Here is a 21099-nt window from a genome sequence, read left to right as displayed (position 1 = left end):
GAATATTTTGAACCTTAGCATGAATTGGTTTCTTGTACACAAACTATTAATAAATGGACTTCATAGCTTACGAGCTAAAAGTCTCATGCATGAATTCATAATAGTTTACTTATGGTCACGTTCAAATGGTTTGAGTGCATGCAACTGGAACATTTTAGATAAAACATCATAAAATATAAAGTTAAGTATTGCACGTACAAACTAATCCAACATACTTTCTTAAAAACAAATTTAATGTCATTTTTCATATCTTCCGCTCGAATTTATACTTTTTTATTCCTAACAATTGAAAAAAAAAGATTAATTGTAATTTTAGTTCCGTAATTATATTAAATATTCAATAAGGTCCCTCAATTAATTTAAAGCACGCAATTGTACCCTCAATTAATTAAATTAAATATTCAATAAGGTTGCCAACATGTCGTTGAAACATTAATTTACAAAATTAATAAATGATGTGTATAATAAAAATTAATATTAATATGAATAATTTTTTTTAAACAGGACGATATCATTTTTGGCTACATGAATTGGAGAGGTTTTGTTGGAAAATTGAAACTCTGAGGAAACATATGGCTATGGCAATTTGGGTTGGAGGTGATTAGGGTTCAAGTGTTTTGGGTTCATGGTGGCTAGGGTTCATGGCAGTTAGGGTTCGTTGCTGGTAGGGTTTCAAGCACATTAGAAGGTTAGTTTATTTTCTATTTGGTAATGCTACGTGTTATTAGATTTTCATGTTTACTTTAATAGTGTGCAGTGATACATTGATGGGTACAGATTGTATTAGTTTTTTGTCAATGTGCCCCTTTTATGGGGACCATGTGAATATTATATTTGTTGTGGTCCACTTTGCATGTTAGTGATTCCTTGACATTTTTTTGGTCAAAGTGAACATTTTTGGTCGAGTAACAGTTTTGAAAACACTGTTGATTACTGGGGTTGTCTAATTTTTTTTAAAAAAATTGATTATGTTGTATTTAGCATTTGTTGGTTGTCAGATATGGTTGGTAAAATGTTGTTAATGTGTTATTATTAAATGGGTAATATTAGTAAGACTTTTGGTGACACAGTTAGTGCTTTATGTAGTTGTTACATTTTTTATGGATGGTTACTTTGATGTAGTGGTTCACTATAGGGGGACTTTTACTAATAGACAAAACCTAACATATGATGGGTTGGAGTCGACATAGAATTGTGACCCGGGTGGAGCTATTTTGAATTGATTGGAATATTGAAGGATTTGAATTATGAAGTTCGGGAAATGTGGTTTTTGAGTATTGTTGACATGGTGGAGGCTGGACTGAGGCCTTTGACAGATGACAATGGGGCAATGCAGACGATTAACATAGCAAACCAACATGGAAATGTCCATTTGTATGTGTTGCATCCAATTTATGTAGGAGAGGCCATTGAATGTATAGATTGTGTTCCAGCTGATCAAGGTAAAAATTAAGACTATGTAGGAGTGATTTAATTTAAATATGGATATGTTTATCGCTAAGATTTGTGTAATTTTGCAGAGAATAACATTGGGCCAGTAGCAGACAATAGCCTAGGACAACAAAACAATGGCCCAGTAGCAGAAAATGGAGCAGTTGTTGATGATAGTATCCAAGTTGATGACAATGGCCCAGGTCAATACCAACACTATGCACACTTGGTTAGTTTATTATTTTATTTGTAACTTTATAACTTTATTTACTGATAACTTTTGGTTAGATTCTAACATCGGGCCAGTAGATCATAGTGGAAATTGTGGTTCAATTAATGTCAATAAAGACAAAGGTAAGAAAATTTTAGTAGAAAACCAGAGGGACAATGACACTGAGAGTGATGACATTGCCAGAAATGTTATTTTTTATGACTCTGAAGAGGAAGATATGGTGATGAAGGATCTGTGGCTGGTGGACATGGATTTGTGGTTGGTGATGATGGATCTGTGCCTGTGAACATGTAGGTGCTACTGAAAAAAAGAAAAGGAAGAGAGGAAGACCAATAGGGAGAAGTAGTCTGCCAGCACCTACTTTTGAAGCAGATGTGTCTACATCAGATGATGATTTGTTTGGGGCATTAAATATTGCAAAAGGTGGATATGCTAGAGACTTGTCTGATTCTGAATATGATTTTGAGGATGTTGCTACTGACATTGAGAGTGATGAAGAAATGGAGCCAAAAATGAAGTATCCCACCTTTGTACAGCCTACAAAAATGGCAGATTACAAATGGGAGCCTGGAACTTATTTTCTTGACAAATAACAAGTGAAAGATGTTGCTGTTACATATGTAGTCAGCTCAGGAAGAAACATGAAGATGAAGAAAAATGACAAAAAAAGAAGGAGGGCAATATGCTTAAGGGTTGATGGTAAATGTAAATGGAAGCCCTGAATGTTGATGAGAACAACAAAAAATTAAAAGATCTAATGTGGAGAGCAGCAAAGGCAACATATCCACAAAAACGGGAAAGGTTGATGAGAGATATAAAAGCCCTAAATGTTGATGGATATAAGTATTTGATGCAGGAACCACCAAGGTAAATTTGTTAATATTTACTGAACTAGTTAAATTTTGTACTAATTCTACATTTTGGGGCAAGTTTTGGAGTAAATCCAGGTTTACTAGTAACAATAAGCCTAATATGCTTCTAAATAATATGAGTGAAGCATTCGATAGTGTCATTGTTGATGCTAGGGCAAAGCATATCTATACAATGCTCAAAGACATAAGATTGTATTTGCTAAATAGGTAGGCTACAAACAGAGAAAAAATAGCTCTATTTGAAGGATTTGTTCTACCTAAGATAAATAAGAGGTTGCAGAAAGAATCTACATATAGTAATATGTGGGTTCCAAGGTAATAATTCTGTATTAATTCGTGTCCTCTGCCTAAGATAATTATGTTACTATCATTAACATAATTATGTGTTGTTCAATATAGTTTTGTTGGAGATGAATTGTTTGAAGTCATACATATTTGCAACAATGGTGACAAATTCTCAGTTAATATGCATACAAATGAATCCAATTGCAGAAAATGGTTGTTGACTAAAATCTTGTATTTCCACGTCATAGCTACCATGAAGTTCAGAAACAATGAACCAGCTGACTACATCCCTCCAAGTTTATGCACCAATAATTCATCCAGTTGGCGGGGAAAATGTAAGGGAAAGGACATGTTGGCCTGATGTCCTCCCACCACCAAAGAAAAAAATGCCAGGAAGACCGAAGAAAAAATGTAATTTGGAAGCAAGGGAAAAGAAAAATGATAGTGACATGGTAACCAGGAGGGGTGAGACAAAAAAATGTAGTAGGTGTCACCGATATGGTCAAAACAAAGCTACATGCAAGAATGCCCCTGCAAGGCTGCAACCCAAACTAACCCACACAGCAGAACCAAACTACTCAACCTCCACAACAAACCCAAACCCCTCAACAAACCCTAACTACTCAACCTCCACAACAGATCCAAACTCCTCAAAGTACCCAAACTAATCAATCCCTACAACCCACCAAAACACCACAAACAAGCCACAGTGGAAAAGTTGCCCCAAAGAAGGCCTCCTCCAGGAGGCAAAAGTTGCAAATAAGAAGACCTCAGTGGAAACCATGAAACTGAATATTGATATGAGAATTATTTTTTTGGATTACAGTGTCTAAATGAAAACTAATTAGTATCTTTATGTTCAGTTTAAGTACATTTATACTTTTCTGGGAATACATTTGGAATGTATTTGGCAAGTTGGTATGTATTTTGAAATACATTTGGAATGTATTTTGACAAGTTTCAATACATTTGATTATGGCTTTGTGATGCTTGTTGTGTTATTGGTATTTTTATTCAATGTTACTTTGTGGATTCACTCAAATTATGACGTAGTTTGCCAAATTGGATCACAATGTGTAATCAAATACATTAATAAGTGATCTCATTGATACCAGAATGTGTAAAAAATGATTTTCAACCTAACATAACCAAACAAATTACAATGTAAAAAGGAACTCTATTACAGATACATAATCCTTCCATGGATAACTCCTTTGACAACCATGTTTAGTCAAATGAGTATAACAATCATGACTAACAGAACACAACAAATTACAATGAAAATTTTCAGCCATTTTTCCTTTGCCTTCAATGAACTTTCAAGGTTGTTAATCTTCCTCCTCTGTCTGGCAATAACAAGATCTTTGTCATTAATGTCATTTGGACACCATTGAAAGAAGTTGCAGCCACTCGCACTCCCACGTTGTTTCTCAAACAAAAACACAAATACAAATCAACCATGGCCATAAAAAAATAGGGATCAACACAACACTTTCAATAAAACCCTCACCCTGTAGTTAGGACAACCCCAAAATCTTCTCCCGAGGCTGTTGTGAACGTTGTTTGCACAACCACCAACTGCTTTCAATTGCAAACAGGCGACAGTGGAGCTCTATCACTGACACCACTGTTGTTCGCACCGTCGCCGCTCACACCACGACCACCGAACGATTTCCTTAATGTCACCAGATGAAGAACCTTCAAACCACGACATTTCCAAGTAAGAACAAGGCGTAGAAGAAGAAGAATTGGGAATGGGGAAAGCCCTAATTTCGTGTTTGGGTATAAAAAGGGAAAGATGAAGTTAATTGCGTTGCCAACGATCACATATCTAACCTCCCAAGCCATGTCACCTGACACTGCAAACACTGTTAGTGAGGATCTGATGAAAAGATTACAATTGTGTCTTGGAAGACCAAATTGAATGTTTAAATATAATAAGGGGATCAAAAGTATAATTAAGTAAAAAAAAAATAAGGAAAAGAATCAACAAAATACTACTTTGAAAATCCACGTTAATCTCATGTATTTTAAAATGTATTATTACTTACTTCTTAAGGGATAAAATGATTTTCTTTGGTTATCCTATTATATTAAGACAAAAAAAATTGATTTTTTGATGTCTTTATTTAATTATCTCCTCCTTATCTCATTTATACTAAATAACTTCACAATATTATTTCTATTTTATAATCTCACTTATTTCTCTTAAATTAAACAATAAAACATATCATTTCATTGTTAATTTATTTCTTATTTTTTAAATTATCTCTACTTTATTTCTTTCTTCTAAACTAAATGTAGTCCTAGTGTTGAGATATTTTGAAGAAGAGGAAAAGTACTTTATAATATTTTTGAACTATAGAGATTAATTGTATTTGAGCTTTTATTTTGTCTCTCATATCCTCTATTATTATTTATAAGAATATAATGCATTTTTCATATTTTTCTTCTCTCCTTATAAAAATCAAAGCAAGGTATACTTTCTCTTATCTTGAAACCAAACCAAACAAATAAGAATGTTTGGGAAATTAGTATTAATTAGAGGGGAAAATAAGATAATTTTTTATATTTAATAAATATTCTCTAATATATCAATTTTAAAATAAACGAAATAAAATGACAGATTAACATATACTATTATTTATGTCGATCCTTATCTTTTACTTATTTCTATAAACATTAAAATAAATGAAATACAATTATATATTAATTAATGTCCAATCTTTTATTTATTTCTATTGACATTACTTAACTCTCTTTAACACTATTCACCACTGTCACGGATCAACACCGAAAAGATAGCTTTTCTATAAGTTTAAACAATTCACTTAGCATTAATTAGCTATTGGCAAAGAAAAAAAAAGTCAACATTCTCTCGAACAGATTCCATCATACTGAATTTTTTTAACCAAAAGGAATTCTTGTGGTCAACTCAGTTTAATCATGTTCATTTTTTTAGGGTTATCTTTTTCATACGGTGCAGGACTATTTCTGGCTGCTCATGAAATACAGTTAAGTATATCTTTTGTAGACACAAAGAAGATCATCCACATGTTTAGTTCTACACACAACAATTTTGGGGCAAAGGGGGAAAAACAAGAGCTGACATTGAAAATTAAGTTAGCAATTCCTTTTCCTTGTCTCATGGAGAATGTCTAATTGTGTCCTTCTTGCCATGAACTTGGAAACTCTTAATCAGGGAGAAGATCAGAATTTTCTATATCTTCCAAACCCATTCAAACATTATGTAAACATCTTTGAAACCAACCAATTAGTGCTGTCATTAGCTTTCCCATTGTTTAATTTATTGAATACACCGGGCAAATTTAAATTATATAATATACAATTATACACTTAATTACAGGTTAACACTTAATAATGAAATGCTTCTAGCGCATATGAATGTACAGTGATAAAACAAAAATCATATATCGATGACTAAGATGGAATTAATGTGCTAGAATCTCTTGGTCTCAGGCCACCTCTCCAATGAGTAACAGTCTGGTATTAATTTACACGCTTCATCATATATAGTAGTGAGGGTGTCTGAGCTGTAATCTACGTTGGCATTTAGCAGATACAATGCCATTCGCTATTTTTTTTCCACGAAAAAAAGCCTCCATGATATTAGAACTTGTATGTGCCAAAATATTCTCATGTAAAAGTAATTCATTACCCCTGTAATATTTAAAGTGAACTTTGTTTTTTCTTTCGGATACCAAAAGATAATTACAACAACTAAGGCATTGTTCAGTTAAGCCAGCTGATAAGGGATATCCCTTTGTTAATTAAAGTGAATTTGAATTGTCACCAAAGTGAGCAAGGATAGCTGGTATATTTGGTGAGCGTATGAGGGGATAAATACCGCGGAGATTTATACTAATGGATCATGAACAATCATATAAGTGAATCTGACATCATATTTTAATCCAAAACCTTAAGGATCTTCATGTCTATAGATCCGTTGTCACCATTTTACTTGTTTGAGTCGATCATCAAGTTGAATCATCATTGACTTTAATACTAATTGTTATGCAACAAAGGTGGACAAACATCATGTAGATGTACACAAATGGACAGTGAACAATTATAAGTAAACCTGACATGATACTTTAATCTAAAACTTTAAAGTTCACATTTATGAATCTTGTCTTCACTTATATGGTATTCAACATTCTCATTATGTAAGACTTTACTTCAAACTTATACTGCAACAATATTGATTTAATTTCAAATGCATCATCATCATCTAAAAAACAACATTAGTTTGACAAAGCATGAAACAATATTTGTCAATTCCACTAACTTTATTCAATGTGACACAATGGATGTATGGTATCGACTAACTTTAGGCCATGAAATGGTTAAAAGGGGATGGGTGAAATGCAACCCTGTTGGGGTAACTAAGGGTGCCTCGAGTTCAGTTGTCTGTGAGGGTATTTTCAGGGACTATAGAGTTTCTTTTATGGGTGGTTTCTCCTTTAATCTTGGTAACTCTTTTGCTCTTCATGTTGAGTTAGTTGGGATTATGGTAGCTATTGAGACAACTTTTGATACAAGGAGAAAGAAAGGTTTTGATAGAATGTGATGTGATGCTTGTTATCCAAGCTTTCAAATCGTCCAAAGTGGAGTCTTGGAGACCTAAAAATAGATGGTTAAATTATATAAATCTAACTCATTTTATGTTTTTCTTTATTTTTCACATTTATTGTGAGGGTAACTTTTGTGTAATTATATTTGTCTCTCATGGTGTTATCACCAATGAGTTAGTTTGGTGAGATTCTTTTTCATCTTTTATTTTAGAATAATTTTTTTAGGAATAAATATGATATTCTTTGCTTTAGGTTCAAATGATTATACATGAATTTTGACTGTTTATCTCCGATGATCTTTATTTTTTTTATCATTAATATAGTAGAATATGTTGTTTTAGTTGTTGATGAATCTAGTTGAGGTTGCCCTTTTCAATTTGCCTTAACATAACTCTGGATTTTGATTTTTTTTTTAAAAAAAAAAAAGAAATCATCAAGTTGATCCTTGATCGCTTATTTTATAATCCGAAGATTTTAGCAATTAGTATGTTATGTTTGTGAGAAAATTCAAATATATAATATCTTTATCGTTTCAACTCTTAAGCTTCTTCATCACCAAAAGTATATTATATAGTGAGAGAATTCAAACTCATGACATTTTTATCATTCCAACTCTTAAAAACTTCTCACCTTAACCATCAAATCACTTTATAACTTCCTATCCCTCATCACCATTCTATCATGTTAGTAGTATATTTCATTCATGTTTTTCTGAATTTTTATGATAGAAGTATAATTTAATATGGAAGAACGTTATCAGCAAAGGTGGGCGTGCCGGAGTGGTTATCGGGCATGACTAGAAATCATGTGGGCTCTGCCCGCGCAGGTTCGAATCCTGCCGCTCACGTTTTTAACATTTTACTTTTTCTCTTTTGACGAAACAGTTGAAAAATTTAAAATAAATGAAAAATGAGAAAACGCTAGAAGGAGGGTTTGAACCTCCGACCTTGTGGTTAACAGCCACACGCTCTAACCAACTGAGCTATTCCAGCTTATCACTTATTTTAATCCAAAAATTGTATAGAAATAATGCATATCATAGAAAAGTTTATAAAATCTGAAAGAATAATGACATATGTACATCCCAAAATGGGTTGGATTGAGATGAAAATAAGAGATATATTATTCTAGAAAATTAGATAGGCGCCCGTGCATCGGCACGGGCTAATACGCGCCATTTGAATAATGATAAATATAAAATATTACTACATGTATACAATTTTATAATCCTATTAATTAGGATGATAATATTGTTGATGTATCGATAGAATAAAATCATTAAATACAGAATGAATATGAAACTAACTTGATGCAATTGTAGATAGTTTTGGATGGTATTATTGTGATTATCATGAGTTACATGTTGTTGTAGTGAATGAGAGACTACAAAGTGAACATAAATGAATGTATTGATTTCATATACAATTAAGATTACTGTAAATTTAAAAATCTCAAATAGAATGTTGCTACTATATACAATACTAACATAAAAGGGGTAAATTGATGTGAATATGCTTTAGTGGTTGTGACCTAATAACAAATTTGCAGCATTTCTTGTTTTTGTTCTCCTGCATCATAAAGAAATAAAGCTATTAAATCAAATAAAGTAACGATAAAGTAAAATATGTAGTGTATTGTAATTCTATGATTAGAAATTGATATGTTCAAAATCAAGTCAATGAATAATGTTGTAGGCACGAAACATAGGATATGTTACTATATAGTTTGATAGAAAATGAAATTGAGTAATGATAATGCATATGTAACAATAAGAATTTTGGAAACATACCTTGTTTATAAGTTTGCAAATACTTCTTTATATACTACATTAATGGTAGTATTTTTTGGATTGCCTTGATTGTCATGAATAAGTACCAAATGATGCATATCTAATGTGAAAATGCTTTCAAAACAAAAATAACCAACCATTCCAACAAACATATGACGCAAGCACAAAAAACTTGGTATAGGAAACAATAAACACTGTCAAGTTAACAAACCAACGCACCACAACAAAAAGATTTAACCATTTAGGTTTCGACAACTAAAAAAATATAGATAATGATGCAAAACTAAGCTGAAAATGGCATAAAAACAAAAACTAAGCACCATTACAACCAACAAATCAATAAAACACAATATGTTGGTATAGAAAATGAACCTGTAATTAAGGGAGGGGATACATAGTGCTCAGCTTCTATATGGGTTCTCGTTGACATCCAAAATGAAAATGGAAGTGTACTGTGAGTCATCAGAGGAGGAAAATAAAAATGGGGAAAAATTGAAAAGTGATACTCGTCATAGAAGGGAATTCGAAATGGCGGTCTTGGAAACATACATGCCTCAAGCAAAAAAAATGCAAAAGACGAAAACTAATAAATGCAACAGTCATTTCAAAAGCGTAATAAATGTCCTTGAAAACATACATGTATCGGTAACCGGAGAAAAAAAACGCAAAAGACGAAAACTAATAAATGCACCATGACAATGACGTTTTTGGACGGGAATGAGAGTGCTTGACATTGCGACACATTAACGCTGTCATGTTCACCTCAGCATCATTTGGACCTTGTTTGTATAAGATAGATGATAAGTTCTTAGGAAAGTCAAACCATTCTAACATTGATAACAAAAAAATAGTTCAAAACTAGTGTAAAAAAATTGTTTGGATAGTTTTTTTTTTTAAAATAAAATTCATAATTTTAGTTTTTAATCTTTTTCATTTTTTTAATTTAATCTAAAATGGAAAGTCGATCCCCTTATATACGATTTCATATTCTAGTCTTGTAAATAAGAAATATGTGATTAGAATGAGAGATTTCACAAAAGGTAACAAATCAAGTTGAATAGATGAAGATTGATCATTAATATAATTAGTTGATGAATAATTCACACTAATACTATGAAAACAAAAAATTGATAAGTTTTAAAAAGGATAAGACACAACATGATTATAATATAATACATAAAATTAATAAATAAATAAATCATAAAATAAAAAAAATTATATTTTTAAAAACAAAATAAATTATTGTAAACATAATCAAATATATTTAATTATTTTGGTATTCTAATCAATATTGGTATAACAATCTAAAAAATATATATAATTTTTTAATGAAAAAATCAATTTCATTTAAGTAAAATATCAAATTTGCATCTTGTAAATAGTAAAAAAAAATGATTGAGAGAAAATTTCTAAATATGATTAGTGACATTTTTTTCCGTGAAAATTAATACTAAAATTGTGTAAGTAATTTTCGACATATATATATATATTCAAAAGATAATAACTTATTGAATTTTAAAAATTTATGACAAAAGTTTTTATGCCATAATGACTCACTCTGAAATTTTACTACATGGTTAATAACATTTTTTTTTATTACAAGTGGCTAATAACATATGGTTTTATCATTCTTGTGTAGTAAGGGTTTATTTTTTTGGAATGAAATGTAATAAGGATTTACTCCCTGTATTTCAAAATGTATAATATTTAACACGGATTAGGAGTAGCAATAAACAAATTATTTATTGAAACAATTTTACTAAAAATATCTTCACTTCCTGCATTAATTTTGACTATGGGATAATAAATAGTAATGATTTTTAAAAAAATTAATAAACTTAGTAAAAAAAATCACAAAATCAATAAAATTAATATAGGATAAAATTAGAAAAAAAATAAAGAAGTTATAATATTTTGAATACTAGTCAATAAGAACAATCAATCCCTGAATAAAAAAACAAAATTGAACCATGTTTTAATGCTATTCTAAGAAAGAATAGATTTCCTGCATTTTAAATGAACTTAGCAGTTACCAGTGAGTGGAACCTCTTGAATTGATTGACCGGTGAATCTATAAAAGGGTACAGCACAATTCTTACCCTTTAATTTTCCTCTCTCAACACTAGCCAGTGAGGAACTCCATGGCTTCGTCTTCTTCTGAGCCTCCACCTCCAGTTCCTGCTCCCGTTCATTCTCACCCTCCTCGTAAGTCCTTCATTTCTTCAACATACTAGCATCGAAACCAACCGTATTATTGTTATTCTTCTGCTGCATTTGATTTTGAATGTTTTTTTTTTATATATATATATAGTTTTGACTCAAAATGGATAGGATGGTTTGCGGAAACTCTGTCAGAATCAGCAACAGCAGTGGTATTTTTGTGTGTGGTGGATTCCATTTCCATAGGTTTTCGATACTCGAAATTGTGGGTTTTAATTAGGCTCATGGCTTTGTGCTTCATTAGGAAGTGAAGTAGTGAAAAACGTTTCATAGCCTTTGCTTTTTGAGTTCTGGTGAGACTTTGTGGAGGATATGGCTGCCATGTTTTTACAGAGCCTTCCTTGCTTTTGTAATTTTTCTAATACAGTCTTGTGCTTTCGTATTAGTTGGTCTCAATAAAATTTCTTTTGCCGTTCAAAAAAAGAAAAACAAAAGAATTTAAAAACAAGGTTTTAAATTGTGTTTGCTGGAAATTGTGGGTAAATGCGGCTGCAGTTGCAATCGAGCTCAAAACCTTGATGTTGCAGCGGATATAGCTGTCATGGACACCCTTTCCTTAAAACCACGTTGAAAAATGTTTGGTAAAATTTAAAGTGAATTAGTTAACTCATAAGCATGATTATTATTTTTAAATGATTTTTATAATTTTTGTTTGCAGCATTATTGTGGAATGTATTTGGTTGTTTTCCTTACCTTACATATCATGGTTCTGAATTGCCATCTGCAACCGGAAGGTTTTTCAACTTACCGCAATTGGTTGCATCAGCTGCATTTTTTCACAATTTTCTGCAATGTCAAGGACTGTGGTGAAACCACAACCCAAATTTAGAATCATGTTACCATTGTTGTGTTTGCATGTTTGATAAGTTAACTGATATGCTTACTTTGCACATGTTTATGTTTAGTTGTTTGCTATCGTCACACATTTTTTATTCAGAGTCTTTTACCCGTGTCTATGTATAATGCATAAAGAGATCGCTAATGATCTGAATTGCTCTCATGGGATTTTCCAGCACACTTGATGTACAAAAATCGTTTACAAGAGTTTACTTCAAGGTCAGGCATTAAATTTCCTGTGTATCAGACTGTTAATGAGGGAGGGACAGGATCATGTTCCAAAGTTTAGGTCGACTGTGTGGGTGACTGAGATGGGTTACGCTTCCCAATCCACATTTTCCCAGAAAAAAGCTGCTGAACAGGATGCTGCTAGAGTTGCTTTGGAAGGTATGCTTCAGAGGACCAGAGATGAAGGACTCTCTCTTGTCAATCAGCAGGTGTGTTAAAATTTGTTGTTCTCAATTTTTCAGTAGGTGCAATTTCGATTTGATTGACCATGTTAGAATTGTTAAGTAATTTTGAGGTAATTTTTGTTAATAATAATTTTCTATAGTCTAGACACTGAACTCTGCCTATATGTTAGGCTTGTTTTATGCTTACTTTTCATCTGGTGGGCAAACATCCTAGTGCTTTGTAGTAATTAGAATAATTTGTTTCATTTTTGTGAAAATGTCTGCTATCTTCCCTTAGATGTAATGTAGTTTCTCATGTTTGTTCTAACAAAATATTGTTGTCTATTAGATAGAAAAACGTTTTGTCTAATGACCTGGGATATTTTTCAGTTAGTGTACATATATGTTAAGTTGGATCTTCTCTATTTGAATAGATTTTCTATAATAAATTAAGTTGTGCAATGTTATATTTTTATTGGATATATATCTCTTGTAATGATAGAGAATCTTAGTTGAGGACATTGTTATTAATGGCAGAACATGGTGGAAGGCTGAAATTCCACTATATAAACACGCCATTGCGCCTTATGGCGGGCTTCCCTTCACAAATTGCCTATGGTGGTTGGCAAAAAATCTGCCATGCCATTCTGCTATTTAACAACACTGGTTGAAGATCATCTTGTATCATGTTGCAGAGGTTCTTGGTTCTCAGCAGGTAAGGTAACAGTATCAGATAACCATGCAAGTTTGATCCAAAAGAAGTATCATTACAACAAATAATTTTTGTTGCCAATGGAACTAGAGTGTAGATCCTTCCTTATCTTTGTTAATGATTTAAACTAATCCTGTATAGCTTGAAGTAATCATTCTTAAATTTTTGTCTTGGAAAAGCGATTTAATATTAAGTGCTTATTACTGTTGAAACAATTCATTGCCAACTTATAAAAAATAAATTGCTGGTGAAATAGCATTAATTCTTAATTATTTGTTATTGCTTCATTTTGGTTTGGTTTGGTATTATCATTCAATGTTATCTTTATGTAAAATGTTGACTCTTGTTATCGTCTTCCAGATTTCTCCATTTTCCAAGTCTATCATGAATGAGTATGCTGATAAACTGCATGTGCAACCTACATATGACACCGTTCAGGAACAGCTAGGAGGGGTGCTTCGTGTTTTTAAAACTTCTTTAGTTTTCAATGGTACAAGTTACACCGGTGATCCAGCTAGAACAAAAAAGGAAGCTGAGCAGTCAGCCACAAAGGCTGCTATTCTTTCCATTATGGGTATGCTTATGTGTATGCTTTATTACAATAGCTTTTTTAGGTAGCAATGTGCTTATCTACTAAATGACCATTTAATGCAGGTGATTCTACCTCAGGAACTACACTCATTGAGATTATTAAGTCAAAGTCTACATTTTATGATGCAATCAAAGGAAAGGGACCACCTCTGTTACAGCCTAGTGCAGTGTTATCCACAACAAATACAGGACAGATCTCTGTTACACTGGGTCATAGAGATACAGGAGTTACAGCTTCCGTGCTTGATAATAATAATAATAATAAGAATATTGAAGCTAAAGTTGAATTTCCTGAGTCTTCTAAGATGCTTTCCACATGTCAAGAACTCCAAATGATAAAACAAGAATCTTCCCTTGAAGCCAATAATGTGTCTTTGCAACCAGGTTCAGAACATTCCATTGATAATAGTTCAACTTCAAAAAAGCGGAAAAAGAACAAGAAGAAGTCTAATAATAAGAAGTTACGGTTGGAGACTCCGCCGTAAGTTTCTACAATCTCATATCTGTTATTTTTTGGTGTTTCTTTTGCTTCCTTTGCTATTTATTTTCTTGAGTCTTTTCTCCCCCTCATTTATGTTACTGAGTAACTGTCTCTGCAAACAAAATAATTATTTAGCATTTATTCTACATGTTTCCCTTGTCTATCCATAATTTCTGAAGTTTGCATTGTTCAGATGAATGTTAAATTGTTAATGCTTTGTTTTAGTCAATTCCCAGTGAGGTGAACTTGCAATGAATATTAATAATATATACAGTAAGGTTGTTGCTGGTTTTAGTTTGTGATATTGGAGGGTTTGAGAGGAGGATAAGAACCCGGTGTGTTTACGTGTTGAGGATTTTTATGCAGTTTTGTGGTTCTGGTTTGGATGTATGTCAGGGATATTTTTATGTGTGGATATATGCAGTTTTGTAGAAGTGACATCACGTTTTGAGTGGTGTTAGTGCACGTGAGGAAGAGATTTGGTGTTTTATGCTTTTTGGGTTTTACAAATTGTGTCCCTGAATATTGTTAGTATGAAGCTTGTTAGTGCTTAGATGTGATATTCTTTTTGGGAAGCTTGTTAGTGTTCACGAGAGTAGTTCTTATTTTATCATAAACTATTCTCAGTTTGAGAGTCCAAGTTTATAATTACCACATGTTTCTACAATATGATTAAATGTTGAAATTATGTTGAATGGAAGTAGAGAATGGAAGCAATCAAGCTTTTTCATTAATTATGATGTTTACATCACACAAGAATGGAATAAAACTTCTTTCAGTTAGCACATAGTAAACTACCCCTTTACAGATCCAATTCTTTGCCCCCTCGCACAATGCCACTCCCCCTAGCTACAGAAAATACATAAAGGCCCCCTAACCCTCACATGGTCATATACAAAAACCAGTAACATAGCTGCAATTGCCACACTTGACTGGTTCTGAATACTGCACAAAGCTCTCCTACACAAATTTATCCCTTTGGCATTTTGATACTTGTCCTCCACTCTGAGATTCTGTTATAATTACTTCAAATTAACACAAAACAGAACAAGTTAAAAGACGTCGACTCACATTTTGAATTCCCCGAGATTCCTACATAATGTTATCTGCTGCCTCCTTTTTTGATCTTTACATTTTTAGTGTCATGCCTGGAACCAACCTAGCACTTTTACCCTCTGATATTTGAGTGCCTTCACGGGTTTACATCTTTCTTCCTAGCAGACTTCCAACATAGATCATAGTGACATAAAGATATTCTATTTTTGTTTTAGTGCCAAACTCAGATGATTCGTCCAGTCATAAAGAGAAGAAAAAATGCTTCTCTTTGATTTGAGAAATTTCAAACTGTGAACTTCTATCATCTCCATAACAATTCCCATTAATTCTACAATTCTAATACACTTTGTTGCACCAGCATCAAACAAAAATTTGAAAATCATAAAACGAACCAAAATTCGATTTCATATACAAAAAATTGACATTTGATAGCCCCCCTCTCCCTTGACCACACTTCCCCTCCAATGCTATCTCACTTTACCTTGCCGCTATCTGTTCTGCAATCAAAGTTTGATTTCACAAAGGAGTTGAATCCAAAAGCTTCGATGCTCAATTGCTGAGAAATGAAGCCCAAGGATAATTTTCTAGGGTTTGTTTATCTCTGGTTTGGGACTGAATGTTTTGATCTGTTTGGGAATGGGAGATCGAGGAAAGGACCAGGATTTGCAAATGGTGATTTCTATGAGCATGCAGTGCATGACGTGGGGCCAAAGCGCAACAAGCCATTTAAGAAGAGGAAGGAAGGAACATGCATTTCATCTTACAATCTGTTGAGATCATCTTTGTTTCATTGGTGAAATGCCAAAGCTTGTACCTGGATAAAAGAAGTTTGTGTTTGTATTATGTAGTGAGGGACGTTATATGTAATACTTGTTTTGGTGGATTTATAATGTGACATGATTTAAGCTGGATAGATATGTACATGTATTTGCTTGTTTGGGAGGCAAAGCTAGTTTTTTTCTTCTGCTGTGGACGTGTCTTGTGATTAATTGATTGTTCTGTTGTGAAAATTTGCAGGTTACCAATTACTGCAGTTTCTCTGAACCAAGTCCCTCCTTGTACTGCAGTTCTCATTAATCAAGTCCCTCCTTGTTCTGCAGTACCCATGAACCAAGTTCCTCCTTTTACTGCAGTTCCCATGAGCCAAGTCCCTCCATGAACCAACTTTATGCTCGTACTGCAGCTCCCATGAACCAAGTCCCTCCTCGCACTGCAGCTCCCATGAACCAAGTCCCACCTTGCATTGCAGCTCCCATGATTCAGGTCGCTCCTTGTACGGCAGCTCCCATGAACAAAGTCCCTTCTTTATAGGTGGCACAGTAGAGAAATGTAAAGTGTGATGGAATTCTTGTGTATGTTGCAAACTCTTAAGACTAAAGTTCATCGAGAGAAAACCGTAGTTCCTGGTTAAAATTTAGGAACTGTTGTTAAAATCCTTCTTTAGTGGCCGGTTTTGTTTGTTAAGCCCAGGTCTTACATGTTTTGGGTTCAAACTTTATATTATATCATGTTAAAATTGATTTTTATGTTTACCTAATGGTGTCATATATTATTGGTTGGATTTGAACTTAAATAAATGTACTTATTAAAATTTTGAATGGGGTAAAAGTTAAGATAAATTTATCTCAATTAGGAGTGTGCATGATTTTTTTTTTTGTTTTTAAAATCAAATTGAATTTAGTCATCAACTTTTACTCCAAACTCTTTTGAATTAGACAAATGGTTTGATATTTGAACTGAACCAATTCTAAATTGGTTTTAAACTTATTTTAAACTGAACTGGTTTTAAATCGAGTTTTAAAACAAAATTAGTTTTGAACCGGCTTGAAATCCATTTTTTTTTAACAATTTGGTTTCTTTTATCCAGTTAAATTTTTTAAAATCAATTTTTTGTGTTAAGCCTATTATTTTGGTTTTAGTGATACTAACAAATAGAGTTGTGCATGTTTTGGTAAACCAAACCACATTGAACAATTTTTATGGTTTGGTTTTTAATTTATTTGACAAAATAGTTTGATTTTTGGTGAACCGGTTTTAGATCGATTCTAAACCAATTTAGTGCAGAACTAATTTTAAATCGGTTTTAAGAGCGGAATTGGTTTTTCTATATTGTTGAACCATTTTTTTAGGCTAGTTTATAAATCGGATTTATAACATTAAAATATAATAGTTAAATTCAAAATAATATTGCTAATAATTAGAGATATTATTAAATTAAATTCAATAGAAAGAAGATATCATCGTGCAATTCTTGAAATTAAATAAGTTTTTGATAATTAGCAATCTTGTTCCGCGTGGCGTATTTCTTAATTTCAATATATTAAGTATTTGATTTAAAGTAACACTTATTAGATAGTAAAATAAGTATAATCAGCATTTTGTTTATAAAAAAAGTAGTATTTTTATTTATTTTTGAATCTTCCCATTCTCATGGTACGAGTAGAGGGGTTCATGGCTTCATGCACCAAAAAGAGAAACAAGAAAAACATGAAGACACTGACACGGCAGTTATCAGAAAACTTTCGTGAGAAACTTCTCCTTTTACATTGTCTTCTCACTCACTCACCCTTGCATGGCTTCATCTTCTCCTCAATCATCTCCTTTATCTCTTCCCGTTCAACCTTCTGCTCGTATGCCATAAAATATTTCTAAGTATTTGTTGAAAGTTTTTTGTATCATCACAATATCATTATTGTTGAGCTGAGTTTTTGCAAAATTAATTTTGATTAAAAGTTAGATCGTGTTTGGATAAGCTTTTCTGGAAATACTTATACTTGTAAGAACAGAAAGCACAAAAAATAAAAGAAAAGAAAAACTTATTTCATAAATCAAGATTAGCTTATTCACAAGTTAAAATCAATTTTTTTAAAGAAGCTAAATGAGAGAAGCTTCATCAAAAGCTGATTTTATTTAGGGTCCAGTCTAAACTGATTTTAATTCATGTATAAACTAATTTTAACTCATGGGAAAGTTTATTTTATTTCCCTTTACTTTTTTATTCTGTTGTTCTGGAGTGTTTACAGAGAAAAAATATTTTGAATGTTTGGATTATAGCTTATTTTGGAAATATTTTATATTTGTTTCGGAGAAAGTGGGTTTGCAAATAATAAATTAAATTTCACATTTAGTCAAACTGCTCGTCAAGCTTTTAAGTTGATAGTTAGTTTCCAAAGCATGATTCTTTTAAACAAATTCTTATAATTTTACTAAGCAGCGTTGTATTTGGCAATTTGCATTGCAAATGTTGTATTTTGACTTCTAAATGCTTGATAACTTGATAATTGATATTCATGCTTTGCCTTTGCTCATGTTTACTATCGTAAACACTTTTTTTCATTGGGAGATTTGGGGTATGCATCTATGTTAAACACACAAAGTGATCTCTAACATCATGGATTATTCACATGAGGTTTTTTTTTTTTTTTACTTTTTCAGAACAATTGATGCACAAGAATCATTTAAAGAGTTTGCTCAAAAGTCAGTCAAACATTGCACTTCCCATATATGAAACTTTCAATGAGGGACAACATGCTCCAAATTTAAGTCAAGGGCGTGGGTTGATGGTGTGTGTTACACTTCTCAATCCTCTTTTTTCCCACCTAAAAACTGACTTGCCTTGAAGTGCCTCTCTAGGAGGACACAACATGAAGCACCATCTCTTGTTTATGAGGTGTGTCGCAGCAAAATTGTTGGTGTTGATTTCAGTAGGTGTAGCTTCAGTTGATTGATTCATATAGACTGTTAAGTAACTTTGAGCCAATGTATGCTAATATGTTCCAAAATTTTAGACTGCTATAAATTAAGATTGTTTTATGTTTACTTTGCATCTGATTGGCAAACATACTAGTGCTTTGAAATTGGAAGAATGTTGCATTTTTTCCGAATGTCTGTTATCCTGCATTAGATCTTTGTTTTTCTTGTTTCTTCCTAACAAAAAATTTTTGGTTTATCAAGAAGAAGGTATTGTTTGATAACCTGAGAAGTTTTCTATAACCTATTCTTCCTAGCTTGTGTATGTATTTGCCTAGATGGACCTTGTCTGTATAAGTAAATTTTCTGTAAGAAATTACAATGCACTTTTGCAAGTTATTTTGTTGTTATATCACATACTTCTCTCTTGTGATGCTAAAGAATCTAACTTGAAAATCACCCTGCAACCTATCACAGGCTTTTAGTTTTCAGGAAGATATTAGTATCAGAAAATTTCACAAGGAAACTGAGTTTTGTTGCCCAAGGATTTAACTCTCACAAGTTTGATAAAAGAAGCAGTACCATTATTATTACAAATAAATTTTGTTGCCCAAGGAAACTGAGTTTTGATGCTTCCTTTTCATATTCTGTAAAGGTTTGGAATTGTCAAACATGCTTTGTATTGGGTGGTTGGTGTTGTTAAGATTAATATGGGGTATACTGTTTTATTTGATTGTATAACATGTTTTTTTTTTTTTGGCTGCTCAGCATTTGCATAACTTTTACAGTGATTTTATTTTTCCTAACATTAATATTATTTTGCTTATAAGAAAGCCTTGCGAAGAAAATTTTTAAAAAGTTTCATCAGAAATTACAATTTCATTAAAAAAATATAAATTCATAAATAAGAATATTTTTATGAAAATTATGAATTTATAAAAAAAAAATATAGTACTAAAAACATCTACAATTACGTTTAGTCACTAGTTAGCTGCTTTCTGCCAAAGAAAAAAAAGTACTAGGATAGTAACTGCCAAAAATCTAAATATAAGGAAGCTTGTCATCGAAAGTGACATGTAAAGTGATTTTCATTCTCATTAATTATAAATCTAGGCTTGATTTAAGAAAATACTTTTATTTTTAATTAAATAATTATAAAATATTATTTTGTTTTTTAAATATATATACACTAAATACTAAAATTATATTTTATTATTTCAATAATTTTCTTTTATTAAGTAATTAAATTGATATATATATATATATATATATATATATATATATATATATCTAAAAATTTATTTATAAGTGCAATAATTATTAAATTAATTTGGTATTAATAGTTTGTTTATAGTTTTACAAGTGCAATAATTTATATTTTTAAGATTACTAATGATCGATAAATAAAGAAATACTTATATATTTAATTTTAAAATCAAAAGTGTCGCAATCATTTATAAACATTTATCAAATAACGTGGTTGGAGATCAATGGGCGGTCCGTATATAAGCTAAGATTGGTAGAAGCAATTTTTCAACCCTTTCACGGTAATTAGTTTTCTTTTGTAAGTATATTAATTTAATAATTTATTGTTTTTGTCTTAAAATAGTTTAAAATAAATATTAATAATGAATATTCTGATTTTAATTAAAGAAGTATATATTTTGTAAACTTTGAAAAAATCTTCATAACTTCACGATGGTCCTCTTTCTTCATTCTTTTCAAGTTTTTGATGATCTGTGGTTTGATATTTGTAAATACTAGAGTGGGTGTGTAATTTGTGTCATATACGGAAAATATTGTATATGAATTTTTTTATAAAATAATAAATATTGAAATAATTTTTATAGTTGTATTAAAAACTATTTAAAATTAAAGTATAATATATTAATTATTAATTGTTTTTTTGGAAGGCA

At 31.7% G+C, this 21099-nt stretch overlaps 1 protein-coding gene, 1 long non-coding RNA gene and 2 other non-coding genes across 5 annotated transcripts; 2 read left to right on the top strand and 2 right to left on the bottom strand.

Annotated features, from left to right (window-relative positions):
• Positions 1 to 3895: 3895 nt before the first annotated feature.
• On the bottom strand, positions 3896 to 4753 carry LOC114398291. The gene is made up of 2 exons (XR_003663572.1): positions 4657 to 4753; positions 3896 to 4518 (listed from the first exon to the last, which is right to left on the bottom strand). It is a non-coding gene; the product is annotated as an uncharacterized LOC114398291 (long non-coding RNA).
• Positions 4754 to 8180: 3427 nt separating this feature from the next.
• Positions 8181 to 8262, top strand: TRNAS-AGA. The gene has a single exon. It is a non-coding gene; the product is annotated as a tRNA-Ser (tRNA).
• Positions 8263 to 8333: 71 nt separating this feature from the next.
• Positions 8334 to 8407, bottom strand: TRNAN-GUU. The gene has a single exon. It is a non-coding gene; the product is annotated as a tRNA-Asn (tRNA).
• Positions 8408 to 11249: 2842 nt separating this feature from the next.
• Positions 11250 to 17025, top strand: LOC114398274 (double-stranded RNA-binding protein 4-like). 2 transcript variants are annotated; one of them, XM_028360463.1, is made up of 5 exons: positions 11250 to 11409; positions 12438 to 12698; positions 13726 to 13939; positions 14020 to 14437; positions 16511 to 17025. In XM_028360463.1, the coding sequence occupies exons 2-5, from the start codon at positions 12516 to 12518 to the stop codon at positions 16650 to 16652; spliced, it is 957 nt and encodes a 318-aa protein (XP_028216264.1). In that variant the 5' UTR covers positions 11250 to 11409; positions 12438 to 12515; the 3' UTR covers positions 16653 to 17025. The 2 variants fall into 2 exon arrangements, with proteins under 2 accessions (XP_028216264.1, XP_028216269.1); XM_028360468.1 differs by lacking the exon at positions 11250 to 11409 and adding an exon at positions 13191 to 13373 and having other exon boundaries at positions 12562 to 12698.
• The last annotated feature ends 4074 nt before the right edge of the window (positions 17026 to 21099 follow it).

The sequence above is a fragment of the Glycine soja genome, chromosome 2 (assembly GCF_004193775.1).
Source record: "Glycine soja cultivar W05 chromosome 2, ASM419377v2, whole genome shotgun sequence".
Classification (NCBI taxonomy): Eukaryota; Viridiplantae; Streptophyta; class Magnoliopsida; order Fabales; family Fabaceae; genus Glycine; species Glycine soja.
Note: the sequence above shows the minus strand (reverse complement) of the source record. Positions and strands in the feature narration are given on the sequence as shown.

Coding starts and splice junctions, on each gene's coding strand:
- LOC114398274 (XM_028360463.1), top strand. CDS start 12,516: ATGAGGGAGGGACAGGATCATGTTCCAAAGTTTAGGTCGACTGTGTGG. Junction 12,699..13,725: donor TCTCTCTTGTCAATCAGCAG/GTGTGTTAAAAT, acceptor ATCGTCTTCCAG/ATTTCTCCATTTTCCAAGTC. Junction 13,940..14,019: donor TGCTATTCTTTCCATTATGG/GTATGCTTATGT, acceptor CATTTAATGCAG/GTGATTCTACCTCAGGAACT.